Source organism: Cebus imitator, unplaced genomic scaffold, assembly GCF_001604975.1.
Source record: "Cebus imitator isolate Cc_AM_T3 unplaced genomic scaffold, Cebus_imitator-1.0 Scaffold59, whole genome shotgun sequence".
NCBI lineage: Eukaryota > Metazoa > Chordata > Mammalia > Primates > Cebidae > Cebus > Cebus imitator.
This window is the reverse complement of record NW_016107374.1, coordinates 824,724-845,892: the sequence shown is the minus strand read 5'-3', so window position 1 is coordinate 845,892 and position 21,169 is coordinate 824,724. Positions and strand designations below refer to the sequence as shown.

General features: G+C 63.0%; 1 protein-coding gene across 2 annotated transcripts in view; it reads right to left on the bottom strand.

Annotated features, from left to right (window-relative positions):
• WNT7B (Wnt family member 7B) overlaps positions 1-16,713 on the bottom strand; it is a 40,968-nt gene extending 24,255 nt beyond the window's left edge. The window contains exon 1 of one of the 2 annotated variants that reach the window (XM_017529464.2): positions 16,235-16,713. In XM_017529464.2, coding sequence (XP_017384953.1) covers positions 16,235-16,305 — 71 coding nt within the window. In that variant the 5' untranslated portion in view covers positions 16,306-16,713. Of the gene's footprint in view, positions 1-11,721; positions 11,932-16,234 lie in introns of those variants that run through there. The other variant, XM_037738897.1, reaches the window with a different exon arrangement.
• Positions 16,714-21,169: the final 4,456 nt, after the last annotated feature.

Genomic DNA, 21,169 nt, shown 5'->3' with positions numbered 1-21,169 from the left:
CCCCACCATCCTGCCCCCCACCATCCTGTCCCTGGCATGGGCCCACCCCACCCTGACACCAGCAGGATTGTGGCCTCGGGGCCTGCCTGAGCCTCCTCCCAGCCCCAGCCTCCTCCCAGCCCCAGCCTAGGCTGCTTCTCCTCAGCTGCTTTGGCCAGGTGGTCCCAGGCCCGCCCCTTCAGCCCTCACTCTTGCTCACACCCTTTGCTTCCTCCTTTGTGACATGCTGGCCCCGACCTGCTGCTCCCTGCACTGCAGAGCCCCCTCCTTGGGGAGGCATTCCCACCACCAACCCCTCTGGGAGCACGCAGACTGTGCTTGACCTTTCAGGCTGTCCTAAGGCCACTGTGTCAGTGGCAGACTGCCCAGGGCAAGGGTCCCCAGCATTGCCCAGCACCTGGCCGGGTCCTATGCTCACCTTGAGCCCCATGGGGAGGAGCATGGGTAGCCCCCTCCCCTGCTCTCTGGGTGGCAGGGACAGGCTGGCTCAACCTAGGCCTGGTCTCTGGCTTCCCTCCCAGCCCTCGGCTCTGGCTGCCCTGCTGCCCTGGGCTCCTGCAGCCCACGCTCATGGCCTGGGACGCTTTGTAATTCTTCGTTCTCGGGCATCTTCTGGCAAAAATATTTGAAGAATGTTCCAATTATCTGTGATCAGCCAGGGAGGCGGGCCTGGGTCCACCTATCCAGGAAGTAACTGGGCAGATACCCAGGGGGCAGTGCCTGGCCCCCATGCCCACCCAGAGCCAAGTGCTTGCCAGCCTCTTCCTCAGGTGGGCAGGGGGCTGGCCCGGAATTTTCCATCCACACTGAGGCTCTTCTATGGCTTTGGAGCCCAGCAGTGTTCCTTGGGGCTGAGTATGGGGCAGCGGCTGGTGGTGGCCTCAGTGTTCCTGCCTGTCAAATGGGGATAAGAATGTCAGCCACGTTGGGGTCATTGAGCAGACCCTGTGAACCGCAGGCTGCCCACTGGCCAGACACCTCCCTCATCCAGAACAGAGCTCCACCGGCACCTGCCTCATAACGCCTGGCCCCACAGCGGCTCCGGCGCTGCTCTCAGAGGAGGCTGGAGGGGACACGTTGCAGCCCAGGGGTGTGCGCATCAGTGGGAGGGAACTGGAGAATGAATAGGACAGGTCTGCACTCAACAGCTGGTGCCACAAGCTGGTGGCACTCAGGCCTCCTGTCCTTCCTCAGGGCCCAGCTCCGTGGAGGCAGGCGGGATGGGGCTTGGGCCAGGGGCCTTGCCCAGTCACCCCAAGTTTGCCCTGAGTCTCAGCTTTCTCATCTGAGAGCCGGGGACAATCAGCCCTCCTTTGGGAAGTGTCCCTCCTCCTTGTAGGGGAGGGAAAGGCTCAAAGCACTCCCCTTCCCAAGCAGGGTTCACGGTGTGTGGGGCCCTAGGGCCATTTCCCTCCCTGTCCCACCCCTTCCCCACTCTGGCTCCCCCTGGTGGTCCTTGCCAGCGTGACCTTACAGATGAGGAAACTGAGGCTGAGAGAGAACAGCCAGAGAACAGTGTGGGTAGGGGCCACCTAGAGTGTCCCCCGAGGAGGCACAGGCACAGGGAGTGGTGGGGGGGCGGAGAAGGAAGGGGCTGGGGAGGGCAGAGGGCGGACACCCCCGGGGCCCAGCTTTCTGCCCTTCCCTGCCCCTCCTGGCCTCATTTTCCCATCTGTGTAGTGAGGGACAGAGGTGACAACCTGGGTACCTGCAGCTGTGTCCTAAAGAGGTCCGCTCGCTCGCTTGCTCGCTTGGGTTGGGGTCCTGTGTTTGAGTTCTGCTCAGCCACTGACTCAATGGCCTCCCTGAGCCTCAGTTTGCCAGTATGTCCAATGGGGAGAACTGCCTTGCTGGTGAGCAAGGCATCCTGCAGGCTGCCCTCCACCGCAGTCCCGCCTGCCACTCTTTCCACGCCACTGCTCCGCTTAGCTCTCAGCCCGCAGGGTTCCCAGAGAAGGGAGCAGGGTGTCTGCGTGCTCCCTCGCACCTCTGGCGGGTGGCTGCCCTTCCACCCTCCCTACATAGCTGGCATTCCTGGCCTGGCAGCCTGGGACCCCACCCTGGAAAAGAACCAGACTGCCTGGGAAAAAGCTGACGAAGAACTGGGGGCCCCAGGCAGGGCTGAGGTCGCTGCAGGTGGCTGAGCCACAGCCAGGGGGTCCATTGCACCCTTGGACGGCACAAGGAGCACACAGCTAATGAGGTCAAAGGCAGACACTCCCAGTTACCATATCTGCTAAATCTGTGAAATAAGAGCCTCACCCAACCACTATGAGCCCCAAACCACAGAGGTCAGTGTCCTCTGACTTTAGAACCTTCCAGATCTCTACCAGCACACAAGGCTCGTCACGATGCACCCAGGTGCTGGCCACACACACTGGACTAGATCTTCCCCCTCCAGCAGCTATGCAAGATTCCAGACCCAGCCTAGTGCCTCCTCCTCCAAGAAGCCCACCAGAGTCTCTCTCAGTTCTCCCCTCTCCACTCCCTGCAGGGTCACATCTGTGCTAGGCTCCTGAAGAAGCCGTTGGGGCTGAGATTCAGCTATGCCCTTCCCTAGGTCTAACCCCTGGCCCTTCTCTTTGCTTCCCACATTACAGATGGAGACAGCAACACCCAGAGATGCCACAGTACCTGAGACCCCAGCAAGGATGGCACTCTCAGTCCGAGCCCTGGCCCTGATGCCACAGATCTGTTGGACGCATCAGCGCCTTGCAGGCCTGGGTGACCAGGATGCCAAGCTGAAACCTCAGGACAGATGGGCGGGTAGACAGACAGGTGGAACAGGTGGGAGGGAGCTGGCAGGCCACGTTGGCCCATGGCCAGGAAGAGTCTGGACACTTCGTGGCTGTGTCACCACCGAGGCGGTGCTCTGTCTGCTCTGGACTTGGCCGAGTGGCAGGTCTGGGGGCCGAGCCATCACTTCTCTGCAGACTGCAAGGCAGGGCTGAGCTCCTGGCCCTGGGACTCAGCCTCAGGCCACAGTCCTGAAGGGTCCTCCTTCCAGGAACAGACGGGAGCCAGGCCCAGTCCAGGCCTGGGCCACAGAGTTCTCAGACAGAGCATGAGCCAGAGCCAGGCCAGCCCCTCAAGGCAGTCTCTGCCATCGGCATTCTCCAAAGCTGGGGACCCAGACTGGGCCAGAAGCGCCCTGTGCTCCTGTGAAATGAGAGCCTCGCCCTCTCACTGCTACCCCCAAACCACAGGACACTGACCTGTACTTCAGATCCTTCAGAGCCCCTGTGCATAATTCCACATGCCCTCACCTTCCGAGCAGCCCGCTTCTCCGGAATGCTCCCTCCAGAAGTCCTCGGCCACCACGGCCTACTAGCCAACTGCTCAGCTTGGATGCCCGTGGCCCAGGGGCCCCACTTTCCCGGGAGCAGCCTCCTCCACCTCTTACCAGCCTGGCTGAGTGAGTGCTTCTGGAGCCAGCTCCCCAGAACTCCAGGAGCCTTGACTGACGTGGCCTGAGGTCCTGAGTGCTGGCCCTGCCTTCCCCACGGTGAGCCCCCAGTTGGAGCTCATCATTCCCATTTGACAGACGCTGCTCAGCAAGGAGCAGCATCCCATGCCAGGCCACACAGCAACGTGGCAGCGATTTGGTATCAGACACAAGAGCAGGACCTAAGCCAGTGGCTTTTCCCCACCTCTGGGCCCTGCCTCTCCCACCTTCCCTGCTGCAGGAATCCCCGTCGGAGGCAGTAAGGCTGGGCCCTGGGCTCACAGTCCAAGCTGACTACAAAGTCAGGCTTCTCCCAGCCTCTGAAGGTTGGGGGCCAGTCCCAGCCTCCCGTCCAAGGCTACTCTGAGGCAGGGGCTGGACCACAGGAGGACTCCCCCACCAGAGGGAGGCACTGCCCACCCTGGCTGGCTCCTAGAGATTCGGGAAGGAAACACAAGCACACAGTGGAGCGCCAGGTGACCCCGTCACCTCCAGGAGCTACAGCCTCGCGGGGAGCCCCAGGCCACACGCTGGTGAGGCAGGTTCTGAGACAGAATGGGGGGCCGTGTGCAGTCTGCAGCCCTTGGCCCAGCGCCCTTCCCCGGGTGCCAGCCCGCAGCAGCCCAGCCTTGCCATTTCCGGCTGTGCACTCCGGACTACTGCAGACAAGGAGGAAATGGAGCCCGGAGCTCCTGACTCCCTCTGCAGTGCTCTCTCCGCAGCTCCAGCCTGCCTGGCATCCAGGGCCGATGGGCCAGCCACACCTCCAGCAACACTCCCTGCACACCCTGAGGCTCAAGAAGGCGAGCCTGACATGCGACTCCACCCCCAGGGCAGTGCCACCAAGGGGGGTGACAACCCTGCTGGGGCAGTGATAAGGCTAAGCGAGCCCTTCAGCCCACAGGCGTGTGGGCCCCGGAGGCCAGCCCTCCCCAGGCTGAGGGGGGCATGGGGCACACAGGAAGAGCCCTGGGAGATGGGTACAGCAGAGCGGTGGAGCTGCCTTCCTGGGGGTGGGGTGGTCAGCCACACCTGGAAATTCCCAACACTGCCCGCCAGTGCCAGCAGTGAAGTCACCCTGGGAAGACCTGAGTCAGGGGAGCCGGGAAGTCATCCAGTCCCCAGCCACCCACTCCTCCTTCCCACCTGTTCCACTGGGGGCCAAGCACACCTGGGGCCACCATAGCCCCTGCCACCTGGGCAAAGGGCCCTGAGCTGGGAGCTCGCTGGGCCCCAGACTCACAGGTGGCTGTCACACCCTCTGACAGATTTGCTGGGCACTGGCTGAGTGAGTGCCTGGTACTGCTCTGAGTGCTGGGGAGGGCACAGGCAACCCTGTACCCCCAGACTTGACAGGCACACTCCATTGGCACCTCTGCCACCAGACAGTCCTGCAGCCTCAGCCATCCCCTCTCCTCAGCCCCGGAGTAGCAGGGCCCTGTGTCTGCGGCCGGCGGGCAGGACCAGCCTCCTCCCTGCTTCCCCATCCTCCACCTCATTGCCCAGAGGGGTTTTTCTAAAGCTCTGCCAAAGCCACTCTTCCCTGCCCTGGGCTCCCCAGACCTGAGATCACTGCCCCTGGTGCCACCCCCACCTCACCTTCCCCTGCCGCAGCCCCTCTAACCTGCTGTTCCCACTCCTTATGCCCAGCGGCCACACCCTCTTCACACCTCCAGGCCTTTGCCCACGTCTGTCCCTTCCCCAAAAACCCCCTTTCCTTCCCTCCAGCATGTCCTTTAGGGCCAGGTCAGAGGCTGCCTTCCCTGAGAGTGCTTCCCTGGGCCACCCTCTTCACAGACGGTTTAGGACTCCTGCTGTGGGTCCCACGGGACTTTGGGTAAACGACGGTGGAAGGGAGGGAGGCAGGTACTTTCCTTCCCAGCCACACCTGCACCCCTGGCCAGCCTTGATCACCAGGCCGGGGGGGCTGCCATCCAGCTGTGGCATAAAGGGAAAGTTCGGGGTGGTGGTGGGGCCAGCAGGAAGGGGGGAGGGAGGGGAGGACCTGGGGAGCATCCAGGCCCACCACCCAGATGGGGAAACTGAGGCCCAGAGAAGGGAGGGATGTGCTCAAGGTTGCCACAAACCCACAGCTGAGCCAGGAACAAGACCTGGGCATCCAGGACCACATGCAGGCTGACCCAACACAGGCGACACGCTGGCTAGGCTGGTCTCAGAGTTCCTGAAACAGGACAAGGCCCAGAACAGAAGGCCTCTGAGCTTCCCATACCCACAGAAGAGCTGCACCTCTGGTCCCAAAGCCAACCTGGAGGCAGCCCCTGCCACCTTGAGACCCTCGCTCAGGGCCCAGGGACTTTTGGTCAACACACAATCTAAGCAACTGGAGGCATTGGTTTCTGCCCGGAGAGGACAGGCACCGGGACAGGTGGCATGGACCCGACAGCCAGGAGGCCCCAGGCTCAAATCTGGGCTCAGCAGCTTGACCTGGGCCAGTGACTCTGCGCCCTGACCCAGCTGCCTCACTCCACCACCTACCCTGGCAGACAGGCCTCTCCTCCCTGGCCTTCTCTGGCAGCCAGTGGGGACGCAGATTCCAAAGCAGACCCCAGGCGCTGTGCACACCAGTCCTGCCAGGGCCTTCTGGGGGAACCTGACTCCTCCAGAAGTGGGAATGCCTTCTCCTCTGTCCCCCAGGCGGGGGTCTGCAGGGCAGGCAGTGTATTCTGGAGGACTTCCCACTGGAAGGGGCTTTGCCATCTGTCTCACCATTCGGCACTGTGCAGGCCTCTGCACCCTAGCAACGCCAATACCCGCCACTCAGAGGCCAGCTGAGACACCACCCATCCTTGTGCCCGGCTCCCTCCCTCCAGGGGGCCTGGCCCATTCAAAGCTCCAACTGGGCTCAGAAGGGTTGGAGCAGGGATCACAGTGCGGGGGGTTCCAGTAAGCGACAGAGGCCTCAGGTGTCATGGGAAGGGACATCAGGGGATGCTCACTCCGGCTCTTCCTCACTGCTGCACCCAGCCAGCTGCTTGTCAGGTGGGTGGCTTCCTCCCAGGCCCAGCTCTGGGCACCTACAGGCTTCACATTCTAAACCTGCGAAGGCCACCTGGGGTTGCATGACATTAGTGTCTTTTGTACATAGCCTCAGACCCAACCTCGTGGCAGCCCCAGCACCTCAGCTGCCACCTGCTCCAGCCTGGGGACGGAGGAAGTGTCGATGGCCCCGTGCCAAGCCTCACCTGCCACTCCACCACTGAGACTGTGGATGGCCTCGGTGGAAATGCCAGCCACGCCACCCACTGCTTGCACGGAGAACCTGTGAGCACTGCTTCTCTGCCCAGGCAGGGCCCCTCCCCAGCATCCCCAGCCCTCACTCCTCCTGCATCTGCTTGAATGCCTCTGGGGCTGGAGAGCTCACTGCCTCTCTGCCAACAGCTGAGCCTCAGGACCCACACTCAGGATGCGAATGCCCTGTGGGAGGGGCAGGAGTGGGGGAGGGGCCCCAGGAAGGCTGAGCAGGAAGACAAGGAAGGGGGAGGGAGCGCACCTGTATCCACCCCCACCCTGCCGGCCAGCCCGAGGTGAGGCCCCCAGCCCCGCGCCAGGGAGGGAGGACAAACGGTGGTTTTGTCCTTGGCCAGCGGGCGGCCCGCGCCACACAATGACCCTTTCATCAGGCTGAAGGAGCCCTGGGCCGGGGTTTCATCTGACAAGGGAGGGCGCCCAGCCTCCTGTCCCTTTGGGAGGGGAACTGAGCCCCATCTGAGCCGGACCCAGGGCTGTGCAGGGTGGCAGCCTTAGGAGCCTGCTGTGGCCCCTCCATCTGTTTGGGAGGACGCGGAGCAGCATGAGCGTGACAGCTTGGGCTTCGGCTGTGCGTGGGCCCTGGTGCTGGGGGCTCCACACCCTGGTCCTAGGCTGATGGCCTGGATACCCACAACAGAGCCCTCTACCTCACCCCACATCGCCATGCCACACCGCAGGGCCTGCCAGGGTGCCCCGAGAACAGAGCCTTAGTCCACACCCAAGCAGGGGCCCTGGGCTCCCCACAGGCACCCACCTGCCCTGCAAGGTTCACTTGAGGCTCCAGGGGTGTGGTAGGGGGAGGGGGAGGGGCAGGACTGTTACTTGCTGGGCTGTAATCACTGTGTCCGCAGAGGAGCCCAGGAGAGCGTGTGAATGAGGAAACGGCGCTGAGCCGTTGGCACCTCAAAAATCACCTCCTTCAGTGTCGCCAGCTCGCCTCCTGTCAGCACCTCCAGCAGCTGGCTGGAGCCTGGGGCCCCGAGAGACCCCGATTCCTCTCCCTGTGGGACTGGAACAGGTGAGGAGCCTGGACCTAGGAGAGCTGAACCCCTGGGCTCTGAGCAACCTTGGGAAACAGCCTCTTCTCGGGATCTTGGTGTCCCATCGGCCACCTCAGCAAGATGCTCTGAGGCTCCCTGGAGGGGAATGCTTGGTGAATGTGTTTGACAGTATTGTTCCCTCTTCCAGGGGTCTCTTTCACGTGCCTGTTTAGTCTGGCCAACTCCTATCCATCCTTCAAAACCCTGTCTGAGAGTTATTTCCTCTGGGAAGCCCTCTGAGACACCCTAGAGAGTCCATCACTCCTTCCTGAATGAAAGCAGCTGCGGGGCCTCCCTTTGTGCTGCTTGTGGCCAGCCTCCCCGTTCCTGATAGCTGAGAATCCCCGTCTCCTGAGCGCCGACTGCACCAGGCATCAAGTGAGAGCTTCCCACAGCCACCCGGTGAGGTTTGTGCCCCCATGATCCGCACTGGAGAGGGAAGAGCTGAGCCTGGGACACAGCCAGGCAGCGAGGGGCCTGTGGAGTCGGGATGAGGACCCAGATCTGAGTCACTATCATGCCCCTTGGCCTCATGAAGACTCAAGGGAAACCGTGGTAGAAAACGGCACATTATCCTGCAGGCCTCAGCACGCAGCTGTGGAGCCAGCACCACCCCAGGACCTCGCGGCCTCCCGCCGCACACAGGTGGTCCCGGATGCACATTCTCCCCTTTAGCCAATGGTGGGTGAGTCTCGGCCACATGATGATGAGTTTTGGGGAGTTTCCTGTGATTAGCAAGGCTCCATTTGTCCCCCTCCAGTGGAGGTCCCCAGTTGAGATCTCATCAGATTTCCCAGCTCTAACCCCACGTGCACACCCTCTATGGAATGTTCCACACTTTCAAGTTCCAACTACATGTGGCCTGGTCTGAGCCTTGGGGCGGGGATCACCATCCCAAGCCACCCTTGAGGAGACTGAGGCCCAGAGAGGCCCATGGACCAGCTCGGGGTACACAGCAGAGCCCCTCCCAGACCTGGATGGACACAGACCCTCCAGGCTGGGAGCTGCCCCTCCCCAAGGGCGACCTGAACACGCCTGAGCCATGGGGCACATCCTGTCCCCACACAGGCAATGGTGCCACGGGAGCAGGCCTGGTTCAGCTCCTCCCCACTAAGGGTCATGGCCACAGCGCTTCTGGGACTGTGGCTGGCATCACCGACAAAGCCACAGCGGTGGAGCCGGGAAGAGGCCTGGCCTAGCAGGGCAGTGGTAAGTGCCCCCCCCAACCCCGCCACAGCCAGGTGGTCGGTGAGTAACTGCCCCGTCACCCATGACTCACTTGGCTCCCTGGAGCGGGCAGTCACCATGAGAGGCTCCTACCGGAAGACCTGGGGGGGTCGTCAGAGCCAACCCCCGCATCTGGGAGAGGAAGGCTGAGACGGGAAGAGACCTGCCTGGGACAGCTCAGCCTGGTCCTGGTCAAGGCCTCAGTCAGGCCCCCATTCCAGCTGACCCAGCACCGCAAACCTTCCTCTTGGCCTGTGGTCCCCCACCTGCCCTCCCTTGGGCGCTGACTATCCCCCCCCCCACCTCCCAGCCCTGGGGGCTCCTGCGCTGACAGCAGAGCTCTGCACAGAGAAGGCGAGTGCCGGCCAGAGCCGCCTAGCACAGCTGCAAGTCAGCATGTAGCGGGTCGCAGGGCGCTTCCAGGCCAACACACCCGTCCAACCCGATCAGCAGCAGGGGCCCAGGCATGCGTCTGGGATTCGGTGTGCACGGACCACAGGGAGCTACGAGAGCAGCTCAGATGAAAGGGGCAGGATCAGCTGTCGGCCAGTGTCTGGGATCCCAGCAATGGGATCTGGAAAGTTCCTGAAAGTTCTCTGGAGCAGAATGAAGCCCCCACCCAGCGCCCCCTTCTAGCCCAAAAATTCTCATATCCCAAAGGCCGATCCTACTCCCACCTACCGTCAGCCTCGCACCCACCCAAACAGGACAGGGGAAATCCAAGACTCGCCCCCCCTCCCTCTAGGGAATGTGCCTTGGTTCATCTCTGCTTGGGCAAGGCTGCTGTCAGCGTTTTCCTCCCCTGGGGGCAGGAGCTGCTGAGGGCAAGGCAGGGATGCAGTCTGCCTTCCTGTCCCTCACGACCCAGGCGGGACCCCAGCACTGGCCCAGGGATGTCTGGAAAAGCTGCTTCCTTCGGAGAATTTCTGCCAACACAGCTGGCGGTGCGCACTCCAGGGGCAAGCCTGACGGCTGCAGTCACTACAGGCCCAGAGAGGGGCCAGCCCCGAGCCCCGAGGTAAACCTGGGGTCTTTGGAGGTACACTGGGCACCACCTTGCCCCAGAGGCCCCTCACTGCTGCCTTGGCATCGACTCCCACCGGGCTCCTGGGGCCCCTGCGCACCTTCCTCTCTCCGACCCTTACCCCAGCCCGCCCTCCCCCCACCGCAGGACTCCTGGTTTCCCACCCGTACACCTCTCCCTGAACACCGAACCTCAGCCAGCCGCCTCCAAAAAAGATTTCCCAAGCATCGGAGCTGCCAATTAATCTAGCAAGGCTTAAGGCTGAATTGCCAGGATTCTGGGGATGGGGAGGCTTTCTGGCCTCCAACCGCCAGAGGCTGAAATTCCAAGGCCCCCTGGTTGATCCAGTTCCTTGGAAGGACACCAGAAACAGGACCCTCTGGCCTGGCGCTTTGTTAGCCTGGGTACCCACTGAGCAGGCGGTCCCCACCCGCATGCGCCCTGCTACCCTGCCCCCCTCAGGCGATGCCTCCGCAGCCGGGGCTGCCCGCTGGGCCTGGAGCGCTCTCTGTGCCCGGACCTTGTAATTATGTCCCACAGCCCGGGAAACCGCGGGCCTCGCAGCATCTGGCTGCGGTTGCGAACTTTTGTTTCAAGATGCGCGACTATTTATAGAAGGAAAATTGGTAGGATAGTAATTTCCTAGGAGCTAGAGAAGAAATTGGCTGCGTCTTTATTAAATGGGGGTGGGGGCGCGGCGATTTATTAGGACTGTGATCGCACGGTGGGGGGGGGTGCTGGGAGCGGGAGGCGGCGGCTGCCCCCTCTGGCCGCGTCAGGCGACCCCGGACATGGCCCGAGAGTAAAGGAGGGGGAGGGGGAAGGGAAGAAAAGGAGAGGGAGAGCAGGCTCTGAGGTTTAATCAGCAGCATCCAGCTTAAATTCCCCCAAACGGCGGTTCCATAAATCAAACTTCTTTTTAAGTCAGAGGCCAGAGCATATGCGTCCCATTAGGAATTGGGCGAAGCCACCGCTGCGCGCCCCCTGGGCTCACTGGGCCGGCCTCGGCCCTGCCCGGAGCTTCTCAGAGCCCAGTGGGCTCTGCCCTGCCAGACGCACACTCGCGCGCCCACGCTCCGCGCTGTCCCTTGGTCCAGACACCTGGGCGAATGCGGGCGCCCTTGCACAATGTGCGTCTTCCTCGCTCCCAGGTGAGGACTCTGCAGGGGCAGGGATCAGGCCACCCAGCGTGGCGAGAAGCCGCAGTGACTTAGGGGTACAGTCCGGGCGCTGTCCGGTGGAGCGCATTGTGCACGTGCGTGCCAGTGTTTGACGAGGGAGCGAGTGTGTCGCGTGGCTCTCCCAAGTGTGCCATGTTCTTGCGTGCCGCGTGGGTTAATATGGGGAGGGGTCCCCCGGGAGTCCGGGACTCCACTGGGATGCGCAGGGAATCTCGGTGCCACCCGCGTGCCCCCGGGCCCTAGCGCTGGGCGTGCATAGCCTGCTCTACTCCAGCAGGCGAGCCGCTCTCGGACCATCCATTCTCTGACCCCAAAGCCAGGACTTCTCACTGCCGTAGCTGCCCGCCAAGTGCTCCACCTCGGCGGCTTAGGCTGGCGAGGCGACCTAAAGTCCTCCGGCTCCCGCGCGCGATGGTGACCCGGTGCCCCGCCCAAGGGCCTCGCTGCCGCCCTGTTCCCTGCCCGCCCTGTTGTAGCGCTGGAGGCCCGGGGGCAGTCCACCCGCCCACCCCGCCCGTCGCCCGCGGCACTCACAGGTAGCTGCCGCTGGACAGGAGGAGAAAGATCTGCGGGCAATAGACGGAGACGAGCGCGCTGCTCGGCGACAGTAGGAGCATGGTGGGCCGATGCGCCTGGCGGGGCTAGGCAGGCTCCGCGGGCAGGGCGCCTGGGCCAGCTGAGGCCGGGGCTCCCGCGGAGCTCCCCGATGCAGGGCGGCAGCGCTAGGCGCTAGGGGCCGGGTCTCTCGGGCCCGGGCGCAGTTGTCGCCCGTGCCCCGCCGCCAGGGCCGCGCATGGCGCTAGGTCTGGGGCAGCGGCGTGAGCCGGGGCTGGAGTGCGGGGCGGGGACCCTGCCTGAGGCAGCGGGCGCGCCTTGGCGGTGGTCTGGACCTCCGTCAGTCTGTCGGTGCGAACCGACTCTGTCGCTCGCTCTGGCTCACGTCTCCAAGTCTCCTGAGGCGCGCAGCTGCCATTGGATGGGCCGCCCCTACATCCGCCTCCTCCCCCCGGCGGGTTTTTTTAAAGGGAGGCTGACCAGAGCGTGCGGTGGGAGCCGCCTCCGGGGCTTGCCCAAGTTGCCTTGGCCTGGACACGCGCACCCCCACCTTTAGGGAGCCACACAGCTCTGGCCTCGCTCGGGAAGGTGCACCTGGGGACAGCTCCGCAGGGGAGCTGCGCGGGAGCTGTGCTCCTCTTGGGGGCCGTTCTCCGCAACGTTTGCGCGTGTGTGCATGCACGTGCGTGTGTGCATGCACGTGCCTGTGTGTGCCTGCGGGAGCTGGGCGATCTGTGAGGGCAGGCGTGTGTCCACAGGCGCACCGAGTGTGCTGAGCCTCTGCCTCCGTGCGCCCTGGGTTTAGTGAGGCTGGCTGTGGGTCGCACTTGGGCACTGCCGTGGCTAACCAGGCCCAGCCCTGCGCTGGTGCTGACTCTGTGCGACGCTGCCCGGGCGCCTCTTTGGAGAGGCCGCCAGTGGGAAGGCATCTCCGGCAGGTGCTGCTCTCGCACACAGAGGCTTCCCCACTCCAGCTTTCCCATCCCGCTGCTTCTGCTCTCCTTTGAGGGCTTGGTGGGGATGGGTTTGGGGAGGAGTAGACCTACAAGGATGTTCTCTCTCTTCCAGTTAGTTTTATTTTTATTTTTTAGCCCAGAGGCATAGGTCTATTGTCCCACCTCCTGTTGTTAGCCAGTCCTGGCTCCACAGGACCATCCCTCCAAATCTGAACCATGGCGCAATGCAGGAAGATGGCAAGGAAAGGGAGGGCTTGCTGGACGGTCTGGCCCGTCGCCCTGAGGGAGAGGATTTTTCTAACTCCAGACCTGGTGTGGAGGCTCGTCACCCAGGAGGAAGCAGCCCCCTCCATCCCTCCACCTCCCCCCCCAACCCCGTCCCCCCACCGGCGTCCCCCCACCGCTGTCCCCACACCCCGGTCCCCCCACCTCCTTCCCTCCACCTCCATCCCTCCCAGTCCAGGGCTCTTGAGCCCTTCAGCTTTTGGCCCCAAAGGCAGGGACAGGCTTGCAGCAGGGCTGGTCCTGGAGCTTCAGTGACTCCAGCTCCAGTGAGCAGAGGGTGTCCAAACTCCAGACAGGCTCCTCCGAGTTCTGCTTTGGCCTTCTCCAGGGTTGGAGCTGAAGGCCGCTCAGTCCAGAAAGGGCCCTGGGTGAGGAACTGTGACTCCCTGAAGCCATCAGATTTTGATTCCTGATGGTGCTGGAGTCCTCCAGGGGTTGCAAATGTGAGTTGCACCAGGTTTAGGGGCTCATGTGTCCAGGTGGCTCCCCTGCATACACTAAACACATGCAGCATGAAGGGGAATGACCACGGAATCTCCCACCAATACATATAACCTCTGATCTGTGGTTAGATCTTTATGACTCTTAAAATCCCAAATCCTGGGATGTGGGGGCCCCGGAACACACTATCTGGAGAAGTCACGGGGTGTCAGTGACGTCATAGTCATTAACAATCAGAAAGGCTCTCCTGGTGTCTCCAGGTGCTCATTGGCACACATCTCCACCGCCCCCAGGGCAAAGACCCCAGCACTAACATGGCCAGCATGCAGTGATTGGGATGTTGTGACCCCATTTTTTGGATGAGAAAAGCTTAAAAATCTCACTCAATGCCACAGGCTAGGCGTGACAGGAGGACAGAGCAGATGGCCCATGATCCCAGACTCGAAAGCCTCCTCCTTAATGCAGTGGGCTTCCAGGTCATTTAGCCTCTTCAGACACACCTGGGTCCAGCTTCCCCCTTCTACCACTGTGTGTAGCCGAGATGGTTTGCGAAGAAAGCAGGACCCTTCTCCCCAGTCCTGGCAGAAGCGGGTGAACCTGGAGGGAGGGGTTGGCTCTCCCTCCCTCAGCAGACCCGCGGGGAGACCTTCGGCTTTCGTGGTCGTCATTCCACCAGGTGTTGCCAGACTGAATTTTGGAAATCCAGGAGGTAAGGAGTGTGTGTTTAAATTGGCATACCAGGGAAGAAGTCTCCCCTCCCGGGGTCCTGGATGGGGCCTGAGGGCAGAGCCAGGGCCACACAGAAGGAAACTCAGCCACTGCCTCACTCTTACCCGCTCCCAGCGGGAGGGTGATACAGGGGCCTGGGACTCAGACTGCGCTAACAGGGAGATCCAGTGGGGTCTTGCTCACGCAGATGTCTCTCAGACACTGGCCACCATCCTGTTCAGGATGGCCAGAGCTGCAATCTCATTTACAGAAGGGACCAGGAAGCTTGGGAAGGGCATGCAGCCCCAGGAGCTGGGCTGGACAAGTCAGCTCCTTCTGCTACCTTCGGGGTTCCCAGAGCTCTTCCCACCCACTCACTGGGGGAGGAGGAGGAGCAGGCGCTGCTTTCTGATGACTGATGCAGAAGAATGGGCGCTAGGAAGAGAGGCTCACAGCGGGGGGGGGCGGGGCGGGGGAGGAGGGGGGGGGGGGGGAGGGGGGGGGGGGGGGGCGGGGGGGGGGGGGGGGACCACAGCCAACTGAAGCCCAGCTCTGTCACTGAATCTTGAAGACAGTGACTTAGCTCTTGTGCCGAGTTTCCTCATCCTTGAAACCGGTAGCATAAAAGTGCCTAATTCTAGGGTGCTGGAGTGGGGGAAGTCCTCAGCTCTGAGAATCAGGCTGCAGGGACAGAGCCTCATTAAGTGTTGCCATCACTTTGGGGGGCCCATCAGGAGTCACTGCAGGACTGCTGGAGAGGCAGGAAAACAGCAGCCTGCCCACTCTGCCCCCAGCCCAGCAGGCTCGAGTTCCCGCACCCCTCACCTCCATAAATAAACACCTGGGGACACAGCCTACCCACAGACCTATGATAAACAGGGACACCGGCAGACACACCCGCCCAGACCTGCAGGCCTGAGGCTAGGACGGGGGCTTCCAGTCCTGCCTCTGAAGCCACCGGTTTTAGTTTCTGCAGACCCTGGGCCTCAGTTTCTCCACCTGTAAGATGGAGGAGTAGAGAAGGGATGGAGGGTGATGGAGAGAAGATCCCAAGCACCTGCTTCCACCTCTCCACCGGGGAAGCTGCATCCGAACCAGCCCCTCCCACGGCTCTGTTCACCGCCTTCCCCGTCGCCTGCAGCAGGCGGCGCACAGTAGGCGCACAGGGCGCGGCCGGGCGCGGGTCTCCGCAGGTTCGAGGAGCGCAGCGCCGGCCGCGGGCCGTGGGCGCCCCCGGCGAGGTGCACCGCACCCCCTCTCTCTCACGCCGCTTCTCCACCCCCACTTCGAGCAAGACTGAGACAGATTCTGTCTAAAGGAGATCTCGGCTCAACAGGTAAGGACTCGGCTGGGTTCAGGAATGTGGAAATACGACTCGGAGCAGCTACCGCAGAGAGCAGCTAGCGCGGCTCGCCGGGCGCCCGCCCGCCGGGCCGCGCCAGGGGGAGCGCGGCGAGAGGGGGCCGGGCCCAGGGCCCAGGGCCCCGGGCGGGCGGGGCGCGGGCCCCGGACCGAACCCGAGGCGGCCCGGCCGGCCCTGCGGCCCATCCCGAGCCAGCCGGACGAGTTGTCAAGGTAATTTCAACACGTCTGGGTGATGGATAGAGACGAAGGGCCGCAGCGGGTGCCCTGGCCTCCGCGCTCGCGACCGGGTGCGCGCCCCCCGCCCTCCCCCGGCCCCCCCAGGCGCTGGACGCCCCCCGACCCCGCCCCGGCGCACCCTCCAGGCGGCTAGCGCTCGGCCCGGGCTCGGCGCCCAGCGCAGCCCGGGGGAGGGAAGGCGCGTCCCACCCCCGGGGCCTGGAGCCCAAACAGGTGAAAGTACGCGCCGAGCACGCTCGCCGCTACCCGAGCCCGGCGGGGCCGCCCGCGCGCCCCGCTCTCTCTCCTCCCACCCTGGGCTCGGCTCCCCTCGGGAACTCAGTGGGTTCGGCTGTGTCTCTGCTGGCTTGGGGCGAGGGTCTGACACACGGGCCAGCCCCGGAGCCCCGAGATCTGCCGTGGCCCCCTCCGGTCCCCACGTCCCCGCGGGGACGACCTGGAGGCAGCTCCTTCGTGCTGTCTTGGCCCCTGGCTGCCGTCCCCGCCCACGGGATACTCACCCGAGCTTCACGTAGAGGACGCCAAAGCAGAGAAACACGTAGAAAATCCACTTGCGAAAGTTTCTGTGCATGATCCAGGGAGGGGGGCTGCGCCATAGACAGCGGCGGCCGGAGGGGACGCGCGGGCCCGGCAGGGCCGGTCAGGGGCCAGGGGGCTGCGGGCAGATCGCGCTCAACCAGCGCTGCGGCTCGGGCGGCGGGCGACCCGCGGGCACTCGGCGCGCGCTGCCACCATGGTGAGCGCGGGATGCCGCCGCCGCCGCCGCCGCGTGCGCCCGGGGAAGTGACCCAGGCTGGGTGCCGCAACCTCGAAGCCCTGTTGAGCGACCGTGGGCCCCTGCAAGCGCGGGCCAGGGGCCGGGGCGCGGCTGGCGGGCGGGTGCAGCCTCCACTGGGCGCAGCCGCCTGAGGCCGTGCGCGCCTCGCCGAGCACCGCGGCGGCCAATGTGTCCGCACTTGTCGGCCTCCCCAGGTGACTCGCGGCCCCGGCAAGCGAGCCGCGAGCGAGCGAGCGCGCCCCAGGTAGGAGGATCCGCCTCCCGCCCGCCCTCCTAGCTCGCCCCGCGCTCTCTCCCTCTCTCCCTGGCTCTCCCCTCCCTTTTCTCCTCCCTCCCCCGTGACACACAAACGCATCTACCCCTCGGGGGGGGGGGCCTCCCCTCCCGAGGCCAGCTCCCTTCCGATTGCCCTCTGGGGACTGGTGGGGGGGAAGAGGGCTTGGGGGGGGTGGGGGTGCGGGGAGGGTGCGGCTCAAGAGAGACACCTGCGTTCCTCTGCGCACGCGGGGGTAGGGGTGGGGGTACAGGTGGGGGTGGGAAAAGACCTGTAAGGGTCGCAGTGGCCACTTGGCTTCCAGTTTCTGGTGGGGGAGGGAGAGACTACCCACTCCCATTGCCTCTCCGAGTGCACTTCCCCACCCCGCAAAAATTATCCGCATGAGATACTCTGGGTCATACTCTTATTCCAGGCGTCGCTGCCACTCCAGTAAAACTCGATGGGAGATTCCCACAACCCCAGGTCCCAGCACTGCTGCCATCTGCGCTAGCCCAGCTTTAGGACCTAAAAGATGACAGACAGACTAGCCTGGCCACATGCAGGGAGATGGCTTGTGTGGCCTCCTGCAGAACCCGGTGGCCAAGCACTGTGATGGAGGCCTGTGGAAGGAGATCGAGGGGCTTCCTGGACACTGGGGGAGGCTCCCTGCCCCGCACCCCGGTTTTTGTGGCCTCCTCTGCAGCGCCCAGCCATGTTCAGGTTCCCTGAGGAGAGCTTGAAGTCAGATTGACTCGGCGCCTCACACGCCCAAAGCACATCTAGCCTGATTCAGCCCTGGGCGAGTGAGCACCAGGGTCCGGCAGACCCTGCCGCGCCAAGCCTTGCCTGTCCCCAAGGGCATGGACCGGTACCCACGGTCAGATCGGTCAGATCCCTGTCCAGGCAAGGCTCCCCAACTGCCCTGAGCTTTCTCAGCCCTGGATGGCTCCGGTGCTGCAGGAGGACGGGACAGGGAAGATCTCAGTCCTCGAGGACCAGCAGGGACCGCAGCCATCAAGACGGCAGTCTGTGTGTGTCAGGGTTGCATGCGGCCGCCCTCTCCCACCTGTCCAGGCCTGGGGAGAGACCTCGAGTTCAGAGCCTGCCTCCCCTCCACCCGAAGTCCCGCCCGACCCCCTGCCCCTGATCCCTTCTTAATCCCTTCCAAATCCCTGAACCTTCTCAACAACCCCGGCGCAGGCCATTCCTGGGCCCCTCGATCTGAGGCCTCCGGTGCAGCCGAGCCCTGTGTGCGGATGGGGAGGGTTCCCAGATAAAAGGGGCGTTGGAGATCAGCACAGACGGGGAACCGAAGCACAGGAAGAAGTGGAATGGCAATAATAACTCCGCCCCTGGGTGGCCCCGGCGCCCCAGAGCCCCACTCTAGGGCAGCCAGCCCCATTTCACGGCCTGGAAGCTGGGCGCGGGGAGCAGGAGGGTCTGGCTGAGTCGTCGCAGTCAGTGGCACGCGCGGGCGCAGCTCGGGCGCGGGCGGATGCTGCCACCCGGCGGCGGCACTGAGGGCGCTCGGACGCGGGCGGGAGGTGGCGACAGCGGGGTCGTGCCGGGCCCCGGGGCCGCGAGGCGGGCAGGGACCCCACCCGCGCCCGGAGTCCGGGACCCCTGTCCCCACTGCCGCCAGCCTCGGTCTCGGCGCCCGTTAATAGCGCGGACCGCCGGGAGCTGTCGGGCTGTGGCGGAGCTGCAACCACGAGGTTGGCACCGGAGGCCTCCCCGCTGCGGGTCTGGGCGCTCGACCCCTCACCCGGCCGCGCCGACCCTCACCCTATCTGCTTCCCGCCCGGGGTGGGATCAGTTCTGGGGCCCGCCGGGCGGGGTTCATCTGGGAGAGGAGGGGTGACGGTCGGCGGGCCGGACGCCCGGGTTCGTTCGCCGCCCCAGCTGCATCTCAGTGCCTCGGTTTCCCCGGGAGAGCGGGAGGCGGGAGGCGGAGATCCCTCGGAGCGCAGAGGGATCGCGGCGTGGTGCTGCCCCCTGCCGGCCGCGGGGAGAGGCGGCGCGCGGAGAAGGGCAGGGCTGAGCGGGATCCGGGCTGCTGCGGACCCACGGGGGCGCTCCCACCCCAGGGTCAGTTTCTCCGTCCTTGTCTTAGAGGGTTCTTGAATGGCTCCAGGGTTGGGGAAATGTGTGGTGGGAGGAGCTCACAGCCCACGCGTGCATGGCACACACACACCACACCACACGAAACACACCACACACAACACAATACATGCCCAACACACACCACACACCAACACACAGCACACCACACAAAACACACCACACACAACACACACACTACACACACACACAACACACAACACAATACATGCCCAATACACACCACACACCAACACACACCACACACAAACACAACACAAACAACACACAACACATAAAACACAAAACACACAGACACCACACAACACACACAACACAAAAAACACATACAACACAATACACAAAACCCACACCACGTACAAACACACATACCACATACACATCACATACTACCCACACACACACAGCAAACACAACACACACCACAAACACACAAAACACAACTCACAATACACATAACACATCACACACCACACACAACACAAACAAAACACACATAACACACCACACACAACACACACACCTTACAGACACACCACACATATAAAACACGAACACACACACAACACCACACACACATGCTACATTCATACACTATGCGCGCACACCACACCACACACGGGCGGCAGGAATTGCCCAGGGCAACAGGGTGGCTGTTCCTGACCTTCCACACAGCCAGGGCTCCCCGGGGCTGGTCCCAGGCCTCTGAGGTCTGCGTGATCACAGGCAGGCCCTCCTCCCCCCACATGGGATCATGGCCCTGATTATCTTGAACGTGAGGGCAGCCAGGATCTGGGCCCAAGGGTCCCACGCCTGTTGTGGGTAGTGGGTGACTGAGTGGGCGGAGGTGGAGCCTGTGCTTCTGTTGGGAGCAGAAGCCTCTCTGGTTCCCAGTCAGGATGGAGACATGGCAAGTATCAGGACACCCTGGGGCCCAGATGGTCACCTTTGGGCCCCATGGAGCTCAGCTACTTCTTACCTGTGTGACCGCAGGTAGAGCTGTCAGTGTCCCCAGCCCAGGCATAGTAATCATGAGCCCACACCCCATGGGGTTCTTCTGACAGGGGAATGCACTAACTCAAAACGGATTCACCTGGCAGTTGCTCACGCCTGTAATCCCAGCACTTGGGGAGGCCATGGCGGGTGGATCACTTGAGGTTGGGAGGTCAAGGGCAGCCTAACCAACATGGAGAAACTCCATCCCTACTAAAGATACAAAATTAGCCAGGCGTGGTGGCGCATGCTGTAATCTCAGGTACTCGGGAGGCTGAGGCACAAGAATCGCTTGAACCCAGAAGGCAGAGGTTGCAGTGAGTGGCGATCGTGCCATTGCACTCCAGCCTGGGCAACAGGAGTGGAGCTCCGTCTAAAAAAAAAAGAATTAACCTAAAAATGAGTACAGTGCCCAGCGCATACAGGCATTCAATCAAAGCAGGTTCATGTCCTGACCCCACAGGCCTATGCCAGGCAGAGCTTAGGGCATGGCCCAGCAGGACAAGCCAGGTGCCTGATCCCCCTGCCAGACCACACCCCCCCGCCGGCCCCACGGTTCCCAGAGAGGGCTGAGAGGAGCTGACTGTGGGATGGCCATAAGCAGGACCAGTCCCGAATTGCCCGGGGGGTTGGGGCAGGCATCCATGTGCCCTGCCCAGGTCTCCTTGAAGTACAGGAGTGTAGGGGAGGAGCCCACCACGCCTCCCTCCGCCAGGCGCATGGTGGACCCATGGGTGCCCTGGAGCCTCTTTTCTCCTCTGGGCAGCAAGGACTCTGAGCTGTCTTTTTAAGCTGCTGACTCTATTGGGTTTTCCTTCTCTAAGCATGGAGGGTTTCTGGAGGTGACCTGCAAGAAGCTGAGACCTGGAAGAGCATGGCCCCTGTGGGGAGACACATGTTCTGTATGGCTGGAGTGGAGGCAGAACCTTGATTGCCCACCCAAGGATCCTGGGCTTGACCTTGAGGACAGTGGGAGCCATGAACTGACTCCATACAGGGGAGCAACAGGGTTGGGTTTCCAATTTAGATAGCCCATGTACCCATGACACCACACTGGCCCTTGGCCAGGGTCGACATGGTTTCGTGTAATACTGGGTGGATGGATGGATGGATGGATGGATGGATGGATGGATGGATGGATATGTGTAATACCGGATGGATGGATGGATATGTGTAATACTGGATGGATAGATGGATGGATGGATGGATGAATGGTTGGATATGTGTAATACCGGATGGATGGATGGACGGATGGATGGATGGATGGATATGTATAATACTGGATGG